The sequence below is a fragment of the Gigantopelta aegis genome, chromosome 4 (assembly GCF_016097555.1).
Source record: "Gigantopelta aegis isolate Gae_Host chromosome 4, Gae_host_genome, whole genome shotgun sequence".
In the NCBI taxonomy this organism is placed as follows: domain Eukaryota; kingdom Metazoa; phylum Mollusca; class Gastropoda; order Neomphalida; family Peltospiridae; genus Gigantopelta; species Gigantopelta aegis.
In genome coordinates, this window is record NC_054702.1 from 58,520,706 (window position 1) to 58,543,031 (window position 22,326).

The 22,326-nt window shown below is 38.9% G+C and overlaps 3 protein-coding genes across 4 annotated transcripts in view; 2 read left to right on the forward strand and 1 right to left on the reverse strand.

Annotated features, from left to right (window-relative positions):
• Positions 1–1,016: 1,016 nt before the first annotated feature.
• On the forward strand, positions 1,017–3,471 carry LOC121372185 (L-rhamnonate dehydratase-like). Its single transcript, XM_041498468.1, has one exon. The coding sequence runs from the start codon at positions 1,198–1,200 to the stop codon at positions 2,494–2,496; it is 1,299 nt and encodes a 432-aa protein (XP_041354402.1). The 5' UTR covers positions 1,017–1,197; the 3' UTR covers positions 2,497–3,471.
• A 330-nt stretch (positions 3,472–3,801) lies between these two features.
• LOC121370828 lies at positions 3,802–18,121 on the reverse strand. 2 transcript variants are annotated; one of them, XM_041496319.1, is made up of 2 exons: positions 17,918–18,121; positions 3,802–7,180 (listed from the first exon to the last, which is right to left on the reverse strand). In XM_041496319.1, the coding sequence occupies exon 2, from the start codon at positions 7,044–7,046 to the stop codon at positions 5,643–5,645; it is 1,404 nt and encodes a 467-aa protein (XP_041352253.1). In that variant the 5' UTR covers positions 7,047–7,180; positions 17,918–18,121; the 3' UTR covers positions 3,802–5,642. The 2 variants fall into 2 exon arrangements, with proteins under 2 accessions (XP_041352253.1, XP_041352254.1); XM_041496320.1 differs by lacking the exon at positions 17,918–18,121 and adding an exon at positions 7,802–7,877.
• LOC121370827 overlaps positions 12,837–22,326 on the forward strand; it is a 29,664-nt gene continuing 20,174 nt past the window's right edge. The window contains exon 1 of the mRNA XM_041496318.1: positions 12,837–12,859. The gene's annotated coding sequence lies outside the window, so the exon portion shown is untranslated. The remainder of the gene's footprint in view (positions 12,860–22,326) is intronic.

Consider the following 22,326-nt stretch of genomic DNA (forward strand, 5'->3'; position numbering starts at 1 on the left):
TGTCAAAAGTAAAGGTTTTTGAACTATTTACCAAAAAAATAAACAAATTTTTTGAAGTGACTGCCTAAAACATTTAAAGTCTTTAAGTCCATACTCACGGAGGCAATGTTGACGAGTGGATGAAGGGAAGTCCGTTGAGTCTGACGAAACCGCAGGATGATGATGGCAGGGTAGGCCTTTCCGAATATCCTCTTGACCACCTGCTGGATCGAGAGATTGTCCATTTCCGGAATGATGAGAGTCTGACTGAACATGTCATGGAGGCTGTATGTAACACAAGCCGCATTTTCTTGTCTTGCATCACGACACGTTGAATGGCAAACTCTCCCTCTTGGTCCACCAGGGGCTCAAACGGAATCCGTTCCGGAGGGGTGAAAAGTCTCTTGGCGGCGTCCTTGGTGTTGATGATAGTCTGGAGTAACGAGACTAGTTTCCCACCCTGCAAGGTCCAGTCTTGTTCTCCCTCCACGCTAGCAGTTGATCTTACTCTAAAAGAGGAGGCGCCTGGCTGGTTGTCGGCCTTCCTCTTACCAACAGCCCATTGTCGAGCCGGCGACTCAACGGGGGCCACCTGTAAAGTCAGTGGCCGCGCCGGAATCGCCAAAGTAGGAGTTGGCGCAGGGGACTGTGGCGGATATTCGCACATGGCGGTTTAAAGGGTTATATATCAAAGAAATGAAAGACATGTTTTATGTAACGACGCACTCAACACATTTTATGTACGGTTATATGGCGTCAGACATATGGTTAAGGACCACACAGATATTGAGAGAGGAAACCCGCTGTCTCTACTTAACTGGCTACTCTTTTCGATTAACAGCAAGGAATCTTTTATATGCACCATCCCACAGACAGGGTAGTAAATATCACGGCCTTTGATATACCAGTCGTGGTGCACTGGCTGAGGTTATATATCAATTCTATAACATGTTAACATTATCACCAGTGATAACTGATTTGGTGAACGCTTACCTGTAAGTACATTATAAGTAAGATAACGTTGCGCGTGTACATGACCTGCTCCACTTTTAACTTAATCAGCAGAAGGGGACGTGTATTGCTGACTCTTAATACAGCTAAACCCATAATTCAGCAGTCTTCTGATTCTGCTTACTACACTGATTTTAGGCGTTGGCACTTTAAAAACAACAACAACAACAACAACAACAACACTCGGGAGCAGACTACCACATCATCATGTCGACCAAAAATCAGGTCAGAAGTTTCCCCCGCGTTAAAGCTGTACGGGCGTATACAACGGTTGCTGCAGTTTCCGGGAACCAGGGTTCGGACTGCCACGACGTCCGTAAGGATCACTGGATAGATGGTGGTCTCGCGCCCATCGCCAACCCGATGTCTGGGTACGCGGAGTACACCTCTTCGCGGACATCTTGGGGGATTAACGCTCTCGGTTCCGTGGTCGTCGAAGTGGAGGCGGACGACGGTTCCTGTGGCGTTGGTGTCACAATTGGAGGCGAGCCGGCGGCTTATATCGTAGAAAGACACCTGAGTCGTTTTGTGGAAGGCCAGGATCCCAGAGATGTGGAACTCATATGGGACCAGATGTTCCGATCTACTCTCAACTATGGCAGAAAGGGCTTACCCATCCAGGCGATCAGCGCTGTTGATCTTGCTCTGTGGGATCTCCTGGGCAAACTACGAAACGAACCGGTGTACGCTCTTCTTGGAGGAAAAACGAAGGATCGACTTCCCGTGTATTCAACAACAGCTCGACCCGATGTTGCTAAGGAGTTTGGATTTGTTGGGGCAAAGATTCCATGCCCCTACGGACCAGACGCTGGAAATGAAGGGTTCGAAAAGAATATAACGTTTTTCCGAGAATGGCGAGAAAAGGTTGGTCCCGACTTCCCTCTTATGTTGGACTGTTACATGGCTCTCAGTGTTCCGTATACTGTTAAACTAGCGAGAGAACTCGAACCCCTCGGGTTGAAGTGGATTGAAGAATACTTGCCCCCGGACAACTACAATGGCTACAAGGAAGTGAGAAAGTCTCTTCGTGGTTCCAAAGTTCTGTTAACAACGGGTGAACACGAGTACACCAGATATGGCTTCCAGCAGCTTCTCAGTTCCAACTGTGTGGACATCATCCAGCCAGACATTACCTGGGTGGGTGGAATTACAGAGGCGCGACGAGTTGTTGCTATGGCATCGGCGTACGATGTTATGGTTATTCCACACGGATCCAGCGTGTATTCATATCACCTACAGTATGCATACAGAAATTGCCCGCTTGCCGAGTTTATTAATCTCAGTCCAAAAGCAGACGAGATCAAGCCGTATTTTGGAGGACTGTTTCCAGACGAACCTCTTCCAACTAATGGCTTCATTGATCTTCCAGAGAAGCCAGGGTTTGGCATAACGTTATGCAAGGACAAACTTTCAAGACCCTATTCTAGATCCGAGGAAGAATCAAAGAAACAAGCAAAGGCAAATATTGAAAGGAAAGTAACTGGTATTGCAACATTTCCGTTGTAGTAGCACTAAATTATCGCAACTTTGCGATCTCGCAGTGCAATGCTAAAAGACTCGCAAAGAGGATGCTTTGTTGGCTAACAGAACCTAAAAGACCTTTGTGAATTAGTCCCCAACCAGTACCAAAGACATGTCTAGATCGCTGTAGCTCATAATTTATACGACGCCTTTACGTACAAATGGATAACCCATTGGCCTTAATTATATGGTTGAACTATTGTGTCAGACGGAAACAATAGTCAAATAGACACAAACCAAACATCTATATATTTATTGGAACACATAGTTCTTGACATTGTCACGTTAGTGGAACAGAAAAGACAAAGACTTATAAAGCGTGTCATACTGGATCCTCGGTGCATTCTGTCACCAGTGGCGTAGCGTGGGTTGCCAGCTCCCCGAGTCCCTTCCACCGGTCCACAATTTTGCGCCCGGGGGATGGCCACGGTGGCCCCGCCCACGCTACGCCACTGTCTGTCACGGCTGTGTGAAGCTGTCTATTTGATACTATTGTTCACATATACGACTTTGCCTATACATTTGTACTTATTATTTTGTTGTAACATGAGTTTGATTGATATCTTTCTATGGTGGACTTGGGATGAGTGTGTTTGTGTGAGTAAATCGAGCAACGTCCTCACACTTTTGGGGATTCGAACTTGTACAAATGCTTTATTGGATGAAGAACTGAATAATATGGGTTGTGATTATCGTCTAACAAACATCATTCTGAGACACTGTCATGCAGTGTGGTGTTTAAAATTGTTATCATTGCAGACGATCTATTGTATAAGTCAGCTGTCACATTATATAATATGCACAGCTGATTATGAACTATTTATATCTCAAACTAATGGATACATTACAGATAAATACATCGATAGTACACACAACATTTGAACAGTGGTTTGTGTGTGGTTTTTTCAGTTCAGATTAATTAAAACATAACATATGTAAACCAAAGACACGAAAGTTTGTTTTGTTTAACAACACCACTAGAGCACATTGATTTATTAATCATCGTCTACTGGATGTCAAACATTTTGTAATTTTGACATATACATGTAGTCTCCGAGGAAATCCGCTACATTTTTCCATTAGTAGCAAGGGATCTTTTATATGCTCCATCCCACAGACAGGATAGCACATACCACGACCTTTGATACACAAGTCGTGGTGCCCTGGCTGGAACGAGAAATAAACCAATGGGATCGATTCCAAACCGACCGTGCATCAAGCGAACGCTTTAGCCACTGGGCTACGTCCCGCCACACCCTACCCCCGCCCCCAAGACACCAGAACACAATATGCTGTTTTTCAGTTTATTTCATTTCAATAAATATTAATGAGGCACACGTGTCATATTGTCTACTTTGTCCGGAATGTAGTTACAAATATTAATCAGGCAAACATTTTATGGAATGTTTGGCATATGTTTTAAATATCAATGAAGCGCACATGTAATTCCAACGGGAATGTATGGAATGTGCTATAAATATTAATGAAGTGCACTTGACATTCTGACGTGAATGTATGCAATTACATTATATGACAAACACGTACAATTCTGACATGGAATGTAATGGATGCACTGATATGTGTATGACATGCGGTACAGATATTCATGAAACACACATTATTATGACTGAGAGGGATGTGTTATAAATATTAATGAAGTACGGAGAACATATATAATACTGACATGTATATATGAGGCGATATGCATATAACATACCACTCTAAGTGTAAGACGGATTGTTCAAGTCATCAGTATTCATACTATAAGTATACCACTTAACCCATACGTATAAACGTTTAATAGGCTTACCGTATTTCCTCTAATAAATTGTCGCAGACCCGGCGCTTAAAGTTTAGAACTTAAATCTAAAAACTACAAACTTACCATTTTATTTATTTAACTGTAACAAAACTTTAAACTTTAACAAAACAATGAACAAATCAATATTATTTGTCTACATAAAGTGCCTAAATTAAGCCAGGGAGTAATAATTTTCCGGCTGTCTTTCCCGGCGTTTATTGGAGGCCCGGCGCGTATTAAAGCCCCGGCGTTTTTTTTGTTGCAAAGTGTTACAGATCCGGCGCTTATTTGAGGCCGAAGCTTATTAGAGGAAATACGGTATGTTGCAGATTAGTCGCTTGTACAAACACTTGTACATCACAACAGACGTCGGTAGATAAGAGCGACGGAGGGGGGAGGTGTATATATATATATATATATATATATATATATATATATATATATATATATATATATATATCAATTTGAATTTGAACTGGTTTGGGTGGCAATGGATTACACCAGCCCACGCCCTGGCCCTCGCCTTCGACACTTGTGATCTGTAATGACACTGTTACAAATCAAAACGGAATCCAAATAAATAAAACCCATTTCTAAAACAAACTTTTAAAACAAAGCGTACAATTAATCATTCTTCAAAGGTACACATGTATCGATCGACACGTGTTAAATGCATTTTGGATATCACTTAAAATATGAATCTTAATTTCTGATAATATATGTATACTTACGTCCAAAAGAAACTGCACAAGGCTTAGTATATACTAGCTTGCTTTCAGAAAAGTTAAGATCAAACTTCACAGTATTTTGCCATTCTCATAATCTCAATATTTAACAAATGAAATATAGGCTTACAATGATAAAACATTTTAGCCTAATATTACAATCGTATCCATATAATACATACACACTCATATTTATATTCTATGGCTGTTTTTGTGCTTGTGAAAGAGTATGGAAAGACGAACTTCTGACAATACTGTCATCAATTATTATGATAATTTAAGAACGGTTCAGTTTATATCCATGAGATTTGGAAAGAGGATGTTCGGTCAACATTATCATCAATTAATATGATAATTCAGGAACGAATCAGTTTGTATCCATGGGATTTGGAAAGACGATGTTCTGTCAACACTGTCATCAGTGATGGTAATTCAGGAACGGGTCAGTGTCAACACTGTCATCAGTGATGATAATTCAGGAACGGATCAGTTTGTATCCATGGGATTTGGAAAGGCGAAGTTCTGCCAACACTGTCATCAGTGATGGTAATTCAGGAACGGATCAATGTCAACACTGTTATCAGTGATGATAATTCAGGAACGGATCAGTTTGTATCCATGGGATCTGGACTATCAGCGTTATCCATATCCTCTTGGACATTGTTTCCAGCCCAAACGCACGTGACCTCTTCCTCAACAGCCGCTTCCTGGTTGCTCACCAGACTCTTGCTGCTCTGACCTCGACCTTGCTTCTTGCTGTTTGTCGACGGCGGTTTGCTAACAGTAGACGGAGATCGCACCATGAGGTACTCTTCCAGATCCTGCTGCATGCCAATGTCAGAATATTTATCCATCGTCTGAGATTTGTTAAACTTTGGTCGATTCATCTCCACCATCATTCTGAGCATCACAGTGTCCGTGCAGTGGGTTGGGAAGCCAGACATTTGGGGCACATGACTCATCTTGCTGCTGTTAGATGGCCTCTGGGGGTAGATCTTGTTAAAATGAACGTAGCTGTTGACAGAACTGAAGTTATATTTATTTGGAATGGTAACCCGAACTAGTGGCTTCCTTTCTCTGGATTTCATCTGTCGGTAAGGGTTGATGTAATTTATCTTCCCGTCATTGCGCACGAACTGAGTGAAATGTTTCAGTTTGATGGCGTCGTGTTCCAGGTCGTTGTGAAGCTGCCTGTTGCTCTGCTGCACGTGCAGGCATTGATTTAAAGACTGGGCGCTCACCGCCATTGGTGCAGACGACCCCTCCTTGAATAATGTCCTTGTCCATTTTCTCGACGGTCTCGGCGTCAGCTGCTCTGGTTCGCTAGCAAGTGCCACGCTGGGTTTATCGTTTGCTCCGGCGCCTCTGACCTTATGTCCCATGATTTCAAATGATTCCTTCAGAAACGACTTGGAAGCCATGTAGTTATTTAAATAGATGGGAGTTGATGGAGGAGCTAGTGAAATACACGTCGCGGGAAACGAAGGGAGAATCGAGGTACCGGAAACCTCGCGTTTTTTGTCTTTGCCATGAATCTCACCAGGGGGTTCGCTTTTAGCTTTTCTGACCTTCATGTTTGGAGCGACAAACACCCCGCTGTCCGACTTGGCTGACACGATGTCTGACGCGTTTCCCGTGAGTCCCGTGCTCATCATCAGCCTGTGACTTGAGGTAGAATCGCGCTTCATGTTCTTTCCCTGCAGAATGAACTGAACACTCGGGGGTCCCACGCTGGAGTCCATGGTGGACAGGCCATTGTAGGCAGCCCTCACGCGCTGCATGTGTTCCATTCTTCGCGACGCAGACGAGAACCCCAGCCCGCTTATATCGTGTCTGGTGCCGTCACCAGTCTTCCAGACCTGGCGACCCTTTTTCTCGACGTCGGTTTTCGATCTCGATGGCGGTATGTTTTCGCAGACGTGAGAATGTTTGCTGGCGTATGCGGGTAAACTGGTAAACCCTGTAGCAGACACACCACGGACTCTCAGTCGATCTATGACGTGGGCCATGGCAGTGCATTACACAGTGGGTATGACTTTCCTTTTGTGATGAGTCTGATCTGCGCGTAGGTTAATTTCCATAATGCCAGATAAGGCCGAAGAACAATCTTTGAAGGATTCAGCTTTCAGTCTGGATCAGTGATCTGCAATATATAAAGTATGAGTTATAATGATATTTCAACAAAAGAAAGCGAATGCTAGTTTAGCAACAAACCAATATTTTGTTTCCTTAACACTAGATGCCAAACAGAACAATTGTGATAAGCTTACATGGGTCATGAGTGTCGTGAAAGAAATCCGCTGCGCCTGCATAAAAAGCAAGTGATATTTTGTCCCACAGAGAGCTCATTAAATGTGATGTTCCTCGGAAGTGTAAACTGTTTTGAACCCAGTGGTCCAACTGAGTTGATCGTTCAACCTATTGCACACTTGGCTGGCGCTATACCACAAAGCTGAAAGAGTGACGTCACTCGATTTCCTCTTCCACTTACGTATGCATGCATGTATGGATGTGTGTGTGTGTGGGGGGGGGGGGGGGTGAGCTGTGTGTGTATGTTATGTATGTATGTATGTATGAAATTAACTTTACTAAAATTGAATTCTGAAATATAAAGATTACTATTACTATTGTAGTCAAGTTATTAAATACCCAAATGGTTCATAAACCAGTGAAATATTGCTAACAACACGAAGCTCCAGTTAACGTACACGTGCACGTACACGATCTAATGTGTACACGTTTCTATTGCGTCGCTAATACTCACGGCATTAATTTGTCTGGTCCGGTTAACACTGATCTTGTATTTCTATTCACGAAACGAGCTAATCCATTAACTTAGTTTTTTTAGAAACAAACTACCACACAATATGCTTATCTTGTGTGTTAATAAAGCGCATCAAGAATAGTCGGCTGCGCACGGCCACCGAAAGCCCTACACTCCGCGTGTGTGTGTATTAATTAAATATACGATGACCAAACAAGACCTCTGCGAACCTGGGCCTACGCATTGGTGCTTCGATCTTACCGGTGGGGTTTTGTGCAATCCACCATTGGCATGGGGTAGGCTTATATGCTAAATACTAAACCTGTTTAATGTCACCGGCCAGCCATGGTGATAATTTCTGGCTGAAACGGTTTTCAAACACACGAAACCTGCGATTTGTAAAACACGAAGTCAAACACCGTGAAATCATGTTAAGCCATGAACTCGTGGCAAGGCCAGGAGTAATTCACTGTGTTTAAAAAAAAAAAGACCCTCCATGACTGTGTAAGAAACTACAGGTACATGACTGTAATTAACAGTAAATTGCAATTGTCTGTTTCTTACATGTTTTTTTAAAGAAAACACCAGTAATTCCTCTTTGAGGTCAAGAAACGGGCCTATCTTTATTTACATCATTTTGGAATGTGGCATGCGGTTGTGCAGGGTGTAATTATTCCACAAAGCGTTTTCAAGCACAAGTTATTTTTAAAAAACCTGAATTCTAATCCAAAAACATTTGTACGAAAGAATCTTATTGGACCTTTGATAGCACGTGATTTAGTAAAATCATATTTTACTCGCAAATTTCCGGAAGTCACATTATATCATAACTTACAGGCGCGTGTGCAGGGGAGGGTTTTGGGGACATAAACCCCTCCCTGCCGAAGCAAATTTTCTTCTTTTGTTTCAATATATTTTCCGGGGTGGGGAGCGTTTTATACGTGGTGGTGTTAAAACGACGATCGAACAGTTTGCGATTTTTCTACGTATATTGATAGTTTTACTGTCACTCATTTGCCATTAAATGGAATCAAATCAATATAAAATTGGTATTAACTTTGCTAAAGCATAGTCAATTTCCTTAGTCCTAAAGCCTCAGTGGCAGTAAAAACAATGATGGAATACGTCAACAGATTAAAAAACACAGTAGCAATATGGTGATGGGTTTCATTCAAGATTTGCCCGTTTTGACCATGGTTCGTACACTACACTAAAAAATAACATCTCTAGACATTAAAACATCATTTTCTCATATACATATCTGTCTTTATAATGGCATGTTAAAACATGCAAGATATGGTAGTGGTTAAGTAAAATGTAACGTTAAAACATCTGCAATATGATGGCATGTATTATAATTTGATAATGTGATATTTAGTATAAATAAGCATCATGTCCAAAAAAGTTAGTACAGATCGATCTTGGACTTTATTCGAGAAATAAATATATTCAAGTCTGTAACTTGAAGAGGTGAAAATAGGATATGACTTGTCATGATATTTGTTTTACTGCTCTTCCCCGAGATAATTCTTGCTAGAAACAGCCCTGATTTTGTTTTAATAAGGGAGGTCACATAAAATGCAACCCTTTGCCACTCAAAACGTGGGAGTGAGGGAGGTTTTTATTTTTGTTTTAAAGTGTACAAGGCACAACTCTCACCACGGGAAATTGTTATTTTCAATATTTTATGATGCTATTTACTTTTCAGATGTCATATATGAGATAAAATGCATTGTTTAGCAAATTTTTGTTTACAATACCCTTAGTTTTGAAAGAAAGAAAGAAATGTTTTATTTAACGACGCACTCAACACATTTTATTTACGGTTATATGGCGTCAGACATATGGTTAAGGACCACACAGATTTTGAGAGGAAACCCGCTGTCGCCACTACATGGGCTACTCTTCCGATTATCAGCAAGGGGTTAGTTTTGAAAGAGTCATGTTGATCATGATAGTGGATTGCAATTTGAAAACATATGGTTACAAAACAAAACATCGTTCGTAGTGCTTTTTCGAGTGGGAGCGGACGTTCACCAAATATATTTTATGTAACCTAAACTAAAACTGAATGGTTAATTCTACCCAACGATCTTCAGAACCTGATATTACTTTCCCTAACAGCCTACGTACCCCATTTTTTTCAAACTATAATTAACAAACACCAACTTATATGCATTTCTGCATACATATTCACAGCGAATGCTGTGGTGTTGTGACAAATGTATTAAGGGACACAGTTGACAGAGTAGACCAAATTGATCGTGCCAATTATCTCGTAGTCGTTACAGTTAGCCCTCATTTGTAGGAAGGTCGTTCTTTTGTGAGAACACAGGCATCAAGTTACTCCATTCCTCGTGTGACTCGGCACTGAGATAAACGTCGCAGCGAGACCGCTAGGTATACATACATGCATGTTTTGTTTAGTCACTTAAAGTGTGATAGACCTTGTTAGGATTTAAATATAATATATATGAAATACGTTAAACTAAGTATAGATTTTACAACCACAGCAATGCAAACCGCGTTATACACTGTTTATGGACAATTCAGTACGATTGTTCTTCTTGTTGCTAACTGCTGCCTTATGAAATTGTTTCTTTATTGTAATATAACACACACAACCACACAACCACAGCCCCAAAGACGTGTATATACACACAGACAATCATGATGTATCTCTGTCTGCCTGCCTGTCTGCCTGTCTTTGTTTGCCTGACTGCCTACCCATCCATCCATCCATCCATCCATCCATCCATCCACCCACCATCCAATCCTTCAATCAATCCATCCATCCCATCCTTCGATCCATCCATCCATCCCATTCATCCCATTCATCCATCGATCCATCCATCCAATCCATTTAATCCATCTATCCCATCCATCGATCCAATCCATCCATCAATCCATCCATCCATCCAACCAATTTAACAAATCCAATCCATCCATCCATCCATCCATCCATCCTATCCATCGATCGATCCATCGATCCAATCCATCAATCCAATCCATTTAATCAATCGATCCAATCCATTTAATCCATCCATCCATCCATCCATCGATCCAATCCATCCATCCATTCATCCAATCCATTTAATCAATCCATCTATCGTATCCATCGATCCAATCCATCCATCCATCCATTCATCCAATCTATTTAATTAATCCATCCATCCTATCCATCGATCCCATCCATCCATCCATCCATCCACCCATCAACCCATTCATTCATCCAATCCATTTAATCAATCCATCCATCCTATCCATCGATCCAATCCATCCATCCATCAAACCATCCATTCATCCAATCCATTTAATCAATCAATCAATCCATCCTATCCATCGATCCAATCCATCCATCCATTCACCCATCTATCCATCCATTCATCCAATCCATTTAATCAATCCATCCATCCTATCCATCGATCCAATCCATCCATCCATTCACCCATCAACCCATTCATTCATCCAATCCATTTAATCAATCCATCCATCCTATCCATCGATCCAATCCATCCATCCATCAAACCATCCATTCATCCAATCCATTTAATCAATCAATCAATCAATCCATCCTATCCATCGATCCAATCCATCCATCCATTCACCCATCTATCCATCCATTCATCCAATCCATTTAATCAATCCATCCATCCATCCATTCACCTATCTGTTAAGTTTAAGGTGTATTCCCACAATGCAAAGCGAGACTGCTGGTGAGGAAACGACTCTTTGTAGACACCTCGGCACCTTGTTTAATCACTGGCATAAAACTCAACAGTGAATTACAAACGCGTAGTGTAAAAATAACGATGTCTTTTTTTTTAATTATTATTATTTACAGAGACATAACCTAATATATATATATCATTAAAATATAAACATTAAATTCAATATATAGTGAGATTTTTAGTTTTAGTTTTAGCTTGCATGTGCATACCAGGGCCGTATCTAGGATTTTTTTTTTTTTTTGGGGGGGGGGGGGGGGGCAACTGAGTAGATAATAGTCTTAAAAGTTTCTATAATGCTTTCCGAATTTTTTAGGGGGGGGGGGGGGCAACTGCCCCCCTTGCCCCCCTGCTAGCTACGGCCCTGTATACTGTAATATTCTAACCTTTTTGATGCGGTATGTATTTTGACGCGGAACATCCAGATAACTTGTGAATGACCAATATTCAAGAAAAACAACTCCAAACAACTGGAAACGATGTGTGGTGGTCCATAAATTCCATATTAATAATACACGTCAAAAATAACACAATTAAAATACATTTTAACCAGATTATCACACGTAAACAATATAGCCCAGTGCAAACATAGTCACTACTTGTACATTGATAGGGTGGGAGTAAATTTAACAGCCATTCGATACGTTTTTTTGTTTGTTTATTATTAGTATTATTCAAAACAATGTCCACTTTACATTTCATGTGAAATAGATATTATTTTAAGGTGTAATATACGAAAGAGCATTAGGGCCACTCCGTACTAAGAAAAAGTAGTATTATATCTCGAGATCTCGAGATAACAAGTCGAGATCTCGAGATAGTAAAGCGAGATCTCGAGATAATAAAGCGAGATCTCGAGATAACAAGTCGAGATCTCGAGATAGTAAAGCGAGATCTCGAGATAGTAAAGCGAGATCTCGAGATAATGAAGCGGCTCAGCAGCTACAATACACCTACGAAGTCTTTATGATAATAATTATTATCTCGAGATCTCCATTTATTATCTCGAGATCTCGCCTTATTATCTCGAGATCTCGACTTATTATCTCGAGATCTCGACTTATTATCTCGAGATCTCGCTTTACTATCTCGAGATCTCGACTTGTTATCTCGAGATCTCGAGATATAATACGGAGTGGCCCTAATGCTCTTTCGTAGTAATATGCACTTGAACGTCATTTAATCCTGACCCAATATAATCGTATGAAATGCACGTAAAATAAGGACAGGGGACTCATTCAGACTACCAGAGAAATAGACTGATGTAGGGGTGGTCTAATGGTCTTGTGTTTATTTCACTAGTAGCAGACGACAGTGTTTCGTTCAGCATGTAAGTAAAATTCATTGTAAAAATTTGGAGATAGAGGCATGTTTATGTATGTTAAAAAAGTGCATTACGGAAAATAGTACTCTTAGGTACACAGTATTTTTAATTGTTTATACTTACCACAAACTGGCAAATTGTAAACATTGCTTTATTCTTATCAATAAAAAATACTTCGGTCAACAAAAACGTCTGCGTTTGACGTCATAGTTTTTCTTTGATGACGCACAATTGCTATTTAAAGATGGCACGCCAAAATACATACCGCGTCATAACACATACCGAGACGATACATGAAATATATTAATTATTTAATTATAGTTATATGAGTTGTTTATGAAAAAATCCCCGCCAATTTGTTTCTTTAAAATAGTTTCAGTATCGTTTATCTATTTCGACTTACTAAACCACGATAGAACATCATGAGCCGTTTGTCGTATCGTGAAGTACTGATGATACACATACCAGTATAACGGTTCTTCTCAATGCAGTATTTCTATACAGGTATAAACAATGATCTTGATAACAAACATATCTTTTAAAACGTGTATTGAGAAGAGCACTAGACATGCATCACAAAACGTCGTTTCGTGTTAAACTACGTCTGTTTAGGCTAATATAGACTGGATACGGTGCGTCCGTGCGTGCGGTCTGGCTAAAAACAAATATTCAAAAATTGTTGAAATGAGAGAATCTAGATTGGATGCATGTGTTGGAACACGCATGTGGCCACCGTAATGAAATGATCGTATATGATGTACATGCCCAAAACGCAAGCCGTAGACGCAACACGCGGACCGCACGCACGCGCCGCATCCAGTTTGTATGAGCCTTTAGTTAACACACACACACACACACACACACACACACACCACATCACTATCTCACACACACACACACACACACACACACACATCACACACACACACACACACCACATTACTCACACATACACCACATCACTCACACACACACATCACACACATACACATCACACACATACACACACACACACAAACACACACACACCACATCACTTTCTCACACCACATCACTCACACACACCACATCACTCACACACACACATACACACATCGCGCGCGCGCACACACACACACACACACACACACACACACACACACACAGTGTATGCAACCTATATCGTTGACAAGCATCATAGTTCTAATTTTTATATATTTTCCTAAGTTTGGCAGTACACCAGCTATAAGGCCAAACAAAATAAATGTCTGGTTTCTGGTCAGGGCGCGCGTCGATTTTGACAGTCGCGTCGATTTTTGCTGAAAATTAAAGACAGCTAATGGTCCAAGCCAGCATATAGATCTTGCTCTATATGCTCGCTTGGAACATTTCACTCTAAAACAGGTCTAGTTACTAGTATTCTGAGTAAGTATGGCTTGTTTCAAAAATATTTTCGGTCAAAGTCGAAGTCATAAAAATTGCCTTGACTACGTATATGGAACATGTAAAGGAAAATATATAGGGTACCAAGGCAACGGAGTGGGCACCATGGCCATTGAGGATGGACAAAAGCAGATGAGGAGGACGTAAAAAACAACAACCCTAAATATGCCCACATTTTCTGTGCAATCGACGCTTTAAAAAAAAGAAAGCCACATCGCCGCATTAATTCTGGAACTTTGGTTTAGAGACCGACTTTTTGTTTGTTGCCTTACTCTCTTTAGTTTTAATGAATTGTTAATGTTAATTAACACTAATGTTTCAAACCCGCCTTGCAATTTTATGATTGGTAATACTGGGTTAGTGACATTGAATAGATTACGTAGATTTTGCACTTATTAGCAAGCCTGGGTTTCGTTCTGTTTCATTTGGTATGCAAACTAACAAGAAATATAGTTACAAGTTCCATTAGGATAAACTTGAAGGGCGCTGGAGTTACTGTATCTATATTCCTCTGGTAATTGGTGTTTTTCATTGATTTGCGATATGAATGATAATGTTCATTTCCCATTCCAACCAATGCTTCACGATCATTACACTAAAGTATTTGGTATATGCTTATAATTGTGTCGGCTGAAAAGGACGTTACAATGCATTTCATAATACGAAATCTATGTCATATATAAATATTACTAGACATAAAATGACGCAGGTGCTTATCGTAAATAATCCAAAGCACGGTCACGTTGTATAATTTCTATTGTTAATTAATGTATATAATGCCTAAATGTTTTAATAACTGAATCTCGGCGTACAACGAATTAATCATAATTTTGCTGAATTCTAAACCGATAAGTCGTGCATTTATGACGTAACGTAATAAATGCGTGGCATTTATGAAACATTTGTGAATAGCTTATTAGGCATCAGAATTTGCCAGCAGCTGGAGTGTCGGGCCAGTTACATATTAATTCGCCTTACAGTTAGGGTGGGGGAGGGGCAATACATTATCTTTAGAGTAAGGGTAGTAATGTTCCAATGATCGATTAAAATCGAAAATTGATCGGTTTGGCTCTACTGATGTGATGATCAATTATGAAATCTATAATCGATTGTTTGTGAAAATGTTAACTGTAATGAATTAATGAATGGATGGATGAAAGAAAGAAAGAAATGCTTTATTTAACGATGCACTCAACACATTTTATTTACGGTTATATGGCGTCAGACATATTGTTAAGGACCACACAGATATTGAGAGGAAACCCGCTGTCGCCACTACATGAGCTACTCTTTCCGATTAGCAGCAAGGGATCTTTTATTTGCGCTTCCCACAGGCAGGATAGCACAAACCATGGCCTTTGTTGAACCAGTTATGGATCACTGGTCGGTGCAAGTGGTTTACACCTACCCATTGAGCCTTGCGGAGCACTCACTCAGGGTTTGGAGTCGGTATCTGGATTAAAAATCCCATGCCTCCGAACCCAGTACCTACCAGCCTGTAGACCGATGGCCTAACCACGATGCCACCGAAACCGGTAAAATGGATGGATGAATGAATGAATGTTTAACAACACCCCAGCACTAAACTCTATTTGTATCTCCAGTTTAGATGATGGAATTGATTTAAATATGTTGAGATTGGGATTTGTTTCCATGCGTACATAAAGAAAAAAGATGTCAAATAGTTATTAAAGGTAAAGTTTAAATCTTGGTAAACCTAACAGTAAATGCATGGTCCTTACGAATCAAATCATCCTTATGTTCATATAATTCAGAACGATAGTGTAATCGAAAGTTGATCGGTTGGATCTAATCGATTACAAGCGATAATCGATGATGGAATTCCAACCAATTTCCAACACAAGTAGGGGGAGACCCCACCCCCACCCCATCCCTTTTCCCGCGCCTATGAAATGTTCCATTGTTTGAATGATACTGAATTAATGTAACTCTCAGAAGAGTTTTTAAATACTAAATTATTTATCAGAACGGGAAGTGCTCCTACATATACGCTGTGTTAAACCTGCCCATAAAATCTTGATAACAAGATTGATAACAACATGTATTTTGTACTTTGAGTACTGATTAATAAATATTACTGTATAATATTAGTTTGTGTTCATTGTGTTGGTATAGTTTGTAAACAGGTTTATTTCGAGACGGCACGCAAGCTCGCTCGCACGCACGCACGCACGCATGCACGCTAGTCATTATTAGTCCCCAAGCATCCAACCGGAAGGAATTATAGGTTTTCTTTTCGTGTATCTGTCTGTGTGTTCATCCGTCCGTCTATTTGTCTGTTTGTCCGTCTGTTAGTCTGTCCAACATGTAATTTCCCCAAACTTTTTTATTCCGCAATGCCTTAATATATTAAGCTAACATTTTGTGCATAACTCTTTCATGTACGGTTACAGTTAAAGTTTGTTTTGTTTAACGACACCACTAGAGCACATTATCTTATTAATCATCGGCTATTGGATGTCAAACATTTGGTAATTTTGGCATATAGTTTTAGAGTGGAAACCCGCTACATTTTTTTCATTAGTAACAAAGGATCGTTTATATGCACCATGCCACAGACATGATAGCACATACCACGGCCTTTGATATACCAGTCGCTGTGCACTGGCTGCAACAAAAAATAGCCCAATGGTCTACAGTTACAGATGAAGTTTGACTTTCATGGCGATTTGGTTACTTTTTATAGAGTTATGGCCCTTGAAATTAAGGGATACGAAACTTTCTTGGGGCCCATTGCTTGTTTACGTTCATCATTAAGATGTTAAAACTTTTGTTTTGTCTTGGGCAGCGCTATCCGGGGAATCTTGGAAGGGTGCCCACGACATATGTGCTTGAACCTATGGTGGACGTAAGCGCATTCTAATTGCTGGCTGCCCCGAAACATAGAATGTAAACAAAATTTTAATGAGATGTGATAGATCGTAGAATCGATCTACAATGGTAGAACCACTGGGATATTTTGCGTACCATCCAGTGGTATTGCCACACATATTAAATATGTGGTATGTGCTCTGCTGTCCTGTCCGAAAAGGCTACAGTCTACTATAAATATGTCTACATATTAATTATACGTTAATGTAGAGGTTATATTACATGTGTACTTCAATAAGCATAAACGAAGAATTTTTTATTTTTTTACAACTCGCCAATAAACAAAATTATAAAGAACAAGTTTACCCTCCAAAGTAAAACAGTTTTGATTCTTCTAATAACCAATATAATATATATATATATATATATATATATATATATATATATATATATATATATTTATATATAAACCAGTTAACATCTTTTCTATCCACCAGTTTATAAAACCTTTTTGTACCCACCAATTTGTAAACTTCCAGCAACTAATTAAATTTATGAAACTTTTATATATACGCACCAATAGGTAACAATTTAATCAGGGCTTTCTTAACCGAAAATACATAAGAAGAGACGGGAGCAGTACACCCCAAACCCCCGCCTCTAAATTATTAAAAAATAAAAAAAATAAAAAAAAATAAAAAAAAGTCTAGAGGGCAACTGTTCCCCCTGCCCTCCCCCGTTATCTACGACCTTGTTATTGTTTCCAGTTAATATATAAAGGTTTTTAAAATGCATATTATGAATACATACCTGTTGTCTTCACATGCTAAATCTGCTCCTCTGTGCCGATCTTGGCGTTTTATCAAAACTGAACGATTTTAATGAATAGTCCTTCTTCGCGCACTATACACTCTTTGACAGGCCAAAATCTCTTAGCCTAATAACAGTACTTTTCTTAAAATTCGACACCCAATATTAAACATTAAGACAGCCATCATGACAAACAGCCTGTTAAACAAAACACCGGCTACTATGGCACGGTTAGTTTTTTCCCCGACTTTCAGAAGTTGTTAATCTGTAAGCGGATATCGGTGATTCGCCGTTGGTAATCCGCCAGTATTGGGGAGGTTGTGATAGGAGCAGTCTGCCGCAACGTGTCGCTTTAAGAAATTAGCGCCATCTTTTGTGTTTAGGCGATCACCGAGCCAACGTGTTTGAAAGGTTTGTAACGCGAACCATTGTTCCAACAAAACGGATTTGGCTTTTCTATTCATGTGATACTTATTTTGGGTAACGCATGCATATATAACAGATACATATATGTATATTATACAGTTTTCTTACACGAGAAAAGTTAGTCGGAGAACAAACTGTTCTCTAATCCAGTTAATACTATAGTGTTCCAAACGTTGTGGTATGTGCTGTCCTGGCTGTCGGATATTTACGTGGAAAAAAAAAAAAAGATATCCATTGCTAGTAATCTGTAGGAGTAGCTCATTTGGCGACAGTGGGTTTTTCCGGTCACATTAACCTGTTATTATTCAATAGCTTGAATAGCAGTTAAATTGTGTGCCAAGGACGGCATGCTTAAAACTTTGTTGTATGTATAAGCAGTCGTATAAATGTAGCATCACTGTCAAAAAAGAGACCGTTTTGGGCAGAACCACTGACGAGGTCAGAAATTGTGATCACGGAAGGTGTGTTTAATATTAACATGTTAAAACAAATAATTTTAAAAAATCTAAAATTTAACTAGTCCGAAGGGACATAGAAAGTGTGGATCTTTCTACGTCCGAATATTGTTACATACCCTATATATCGCTGGTATTCAAAACGTGTGGCCCCATGTTTCAACCATTTCTCAACCGAAATAGTGCAACAAATGGACACACAAACCAAAAATGTACAACCTACCGTACTCACTAAATCCCGATTGAAGTACTTGCATCATTATTAACAAAATAAAGCTTCCAACGACAACATTAAAAAAATTGCCCGCCATTTTAAATTTACTAAATAGTGTGCGCCCTGCACTACCATTTAACCAGTGTCCAAAGACAATGACAATTTTAATTTGTTATTATATTTCTGTACCATATTCTTCTCTATACTGTAATTCTACAGTTTATGATAATAAAATTAATTGTCATTGTCATTGTCATTGTCTTTCTCATATTAGGGAACGTAATTATGTGTTTTATATAACGACGCACTCAACACATTATATGGTGTCGGACATAAGGTTAAGGACCATACATATATTGAGAAAGGAAACCCGCTGTCGCCACTTTATGGGCTACTCTTTTCAGTTAGCAGCAAGGGATCTTTTATATGCACCATCCCATAGACAGGATAACACATACCACGGCCTTTGATGTACCAGTCGTGGTGCACTGGCTGGAGCGAGAAATGGCCCAATGGACTAGGGATCGAATCCCAAACCGACCGCGCATCAAGCGAGCGCTTTACCACTGGGCTATATTAGGGAACGAGACGTAACTCAGTGGTAGAGCGCCTACCCTATAGTCCAGTCAATCTAAGGTTAAAAAAGGCATAACCTAGAACAAATTGCAACAGAATTTCTTTTTGTTGTAATGTATTCTCGAAGCCATCCTAGACAACAATCTGATTAAAATTAGCTCTATAGTTATTAACCAGTGGAGCTAATTTTAATTAGATTGCCTAGACAACATGTTAAAAATGTACATTGATGTAGGTGGTGGAAAGTGACTTAATTTGCATAAATTAAATATGGCCGCCACATGTATATTTGTTTTAACAGTATACACATATATGTGTGCTGAAACAAGATATATTTAGTAAATGATGTTTTAATTGCATTGTATTTTGACTGTAATAACTTACTTGATGACTTAAAGATATCTCCACTAAAATTTAAAATGGTTTTTATTTTTCAAGATGGCTGCCAACATTCCCATTGAAATAACAATTCCTTAAAATTCCAAAGTAATCCGAGATCTTAATAATCTTGCAACATCATTAATTTTTTCATTCATTTATTCATTCATTCATTCATTCTTGCTACCCCAGCAGAAGACGGTACCCTCGGTGATGTCATTGTAATAAAAATAAATATTACCACTGTTTACTTCGAGGGTTCCAAAAAAGAAAGCAACTGTCTTTAAACCTCAGTAAACAGGGATTCGCTTTTAGGTGCAGGAATCAACCCTGTTTTCACACCTTAATTATGAGAATTGGGTCCCCTTTCAACCTGGCAATCCAATAAAATAAAGAAAATGGCATTATTTTCAGTAGAACTATATTCATGGTATGATCCTTTATACAGTAAATGCGCGCTCATTGGTATGATCCCTGATCCAGTACATTTGATGCATATATATAGAGAATAATACATGAGTGGCTGTTAGATACCATTTATCTCACAACGAGTTGTTTTAAAATGTATCTAACGAGTGAAAGCGAGTTTGATACGTTTTTAAACAAGTTGCGAGATAAATGGTATCTAACAGACACGAATGTATTATTCTATTTCTAACATATCCTCAAAAACCAGGTTTTAAGCAAATTTTAATATCTTTATCGACTAAAAGATATTTACAACCCTTTGAACTTGTAGCTGCCTTACGCGTCACAGACACATGCTTGCCAGGTTATCTATACGTTACAGTGTAATCGATTTTCACCGTGCTGTTTTTGTTTTACATGATATATGGCATTGGTGACCTGGTCATCACCTAGGAGCAGCCAGTCGTATGTCTTAACATTGTTAACACACATACGTGTGTAAACAACTATGTGTTATCAAAAATAAAACATGGTGTTCTCACCAACGGGTGTTTAAAGAAATATATATTATTTTGTAACGTCCTAATGCAGATTTAGGGGTGGGCATGATAATAATAATGACGATAATCTCCGTTTTGTTTGAAAAAATTTCAGCTAAAACGCATGCATTATAGCACACCCCCACCCACCTGCATCAAATTCTAGATTCACGCATGAGGTCAGAATTGGAAGTCGTCTTATAATTAAAACCTATACATGTATATTATTAAAGGCAAGGTACTATATTCATATTATGGTGTATTTCGTGTATTGGAAATGACCATTAATTTAGGGTTTTCCTAATTAAGTACTTCATTAGCTTTTAGGGCTTCAAAAACAAGAACCTTGATTAGTATATGATTTTTTTTCAGATTAGTCTACCTCGGAATGATTATCTTTTAATTATAGTGGTCTTGAGCCAGTAATTATTACAGAGTGCCGGTACGGTACTATTTGCTCGATTACTGCGATCATCTGCAAGAGTTAGCTATTTTAAAGGAACTAGGCCTACCCTGAGTTGGCTGTTTTTGTAACATGTTTCTGACTAGTAGAACCTTTTGTAACGACTACTATTACATATGCATTGTATTTTCTTGGTTAGAATATCGGTGTCTGTAATATACAATATATTTCTGGTCGTTCTAATGTTTGTAGTAATTCAAACCCAATAATTTCGTATGTACGAACAAAATTATATATTAGGAAATAAAAAACAAATAGATGATTAAGTTTCTACAGATCAGAAACACATTGGATATAGAGACACCGATGTTCTAAACAAATCACAAATATTTGAAGTGTAATTTAGTTGCAAACGTAAGGCAGACCCTTTAAAGGGACATTCCTGAGTTTGCTGCAATTTTTAAGATGTTATCGACTAACAGAGACATTTTAACGATTGTAATTACATATCAAATATATTTTTCTGCATAAAATATTAGTGGCTCTATATTAAACGTGTTTCTGATCGTTCTAATATTTGTATTAGGTTAAATTTCATTTTATTTCCTCTTTCTTTTTCGTACGTACGAAATTATTTGAAAACAAAATCCAGTATGGCCTTCTTACAAATATTAAGACGACTAGAAACACATTGAATATACAGACACTGATATTCTAAACACGAAAATATATTTAATATGTAAGTTTAATCGTAGAGATATTTTATTTGTCTGAAACTTCTTACAATGCAGCAAACTCAGGAATGTCCCTTTAACGTACGGTATATTTCTTCCATTCTAAGTGTCAATTAGATTTCGCCTCAAAGCGTTTTACATGATATATATAATATTATATTATTTTACCTAACATCTTGCCGTTAACAATACAGTGTTAACTGTAAGAAACAAGGCAAAGAAGTAATTCCAGGTTGACGTCCGTTTTGTTTACCGCACCATTGGGGGCATGCGTAT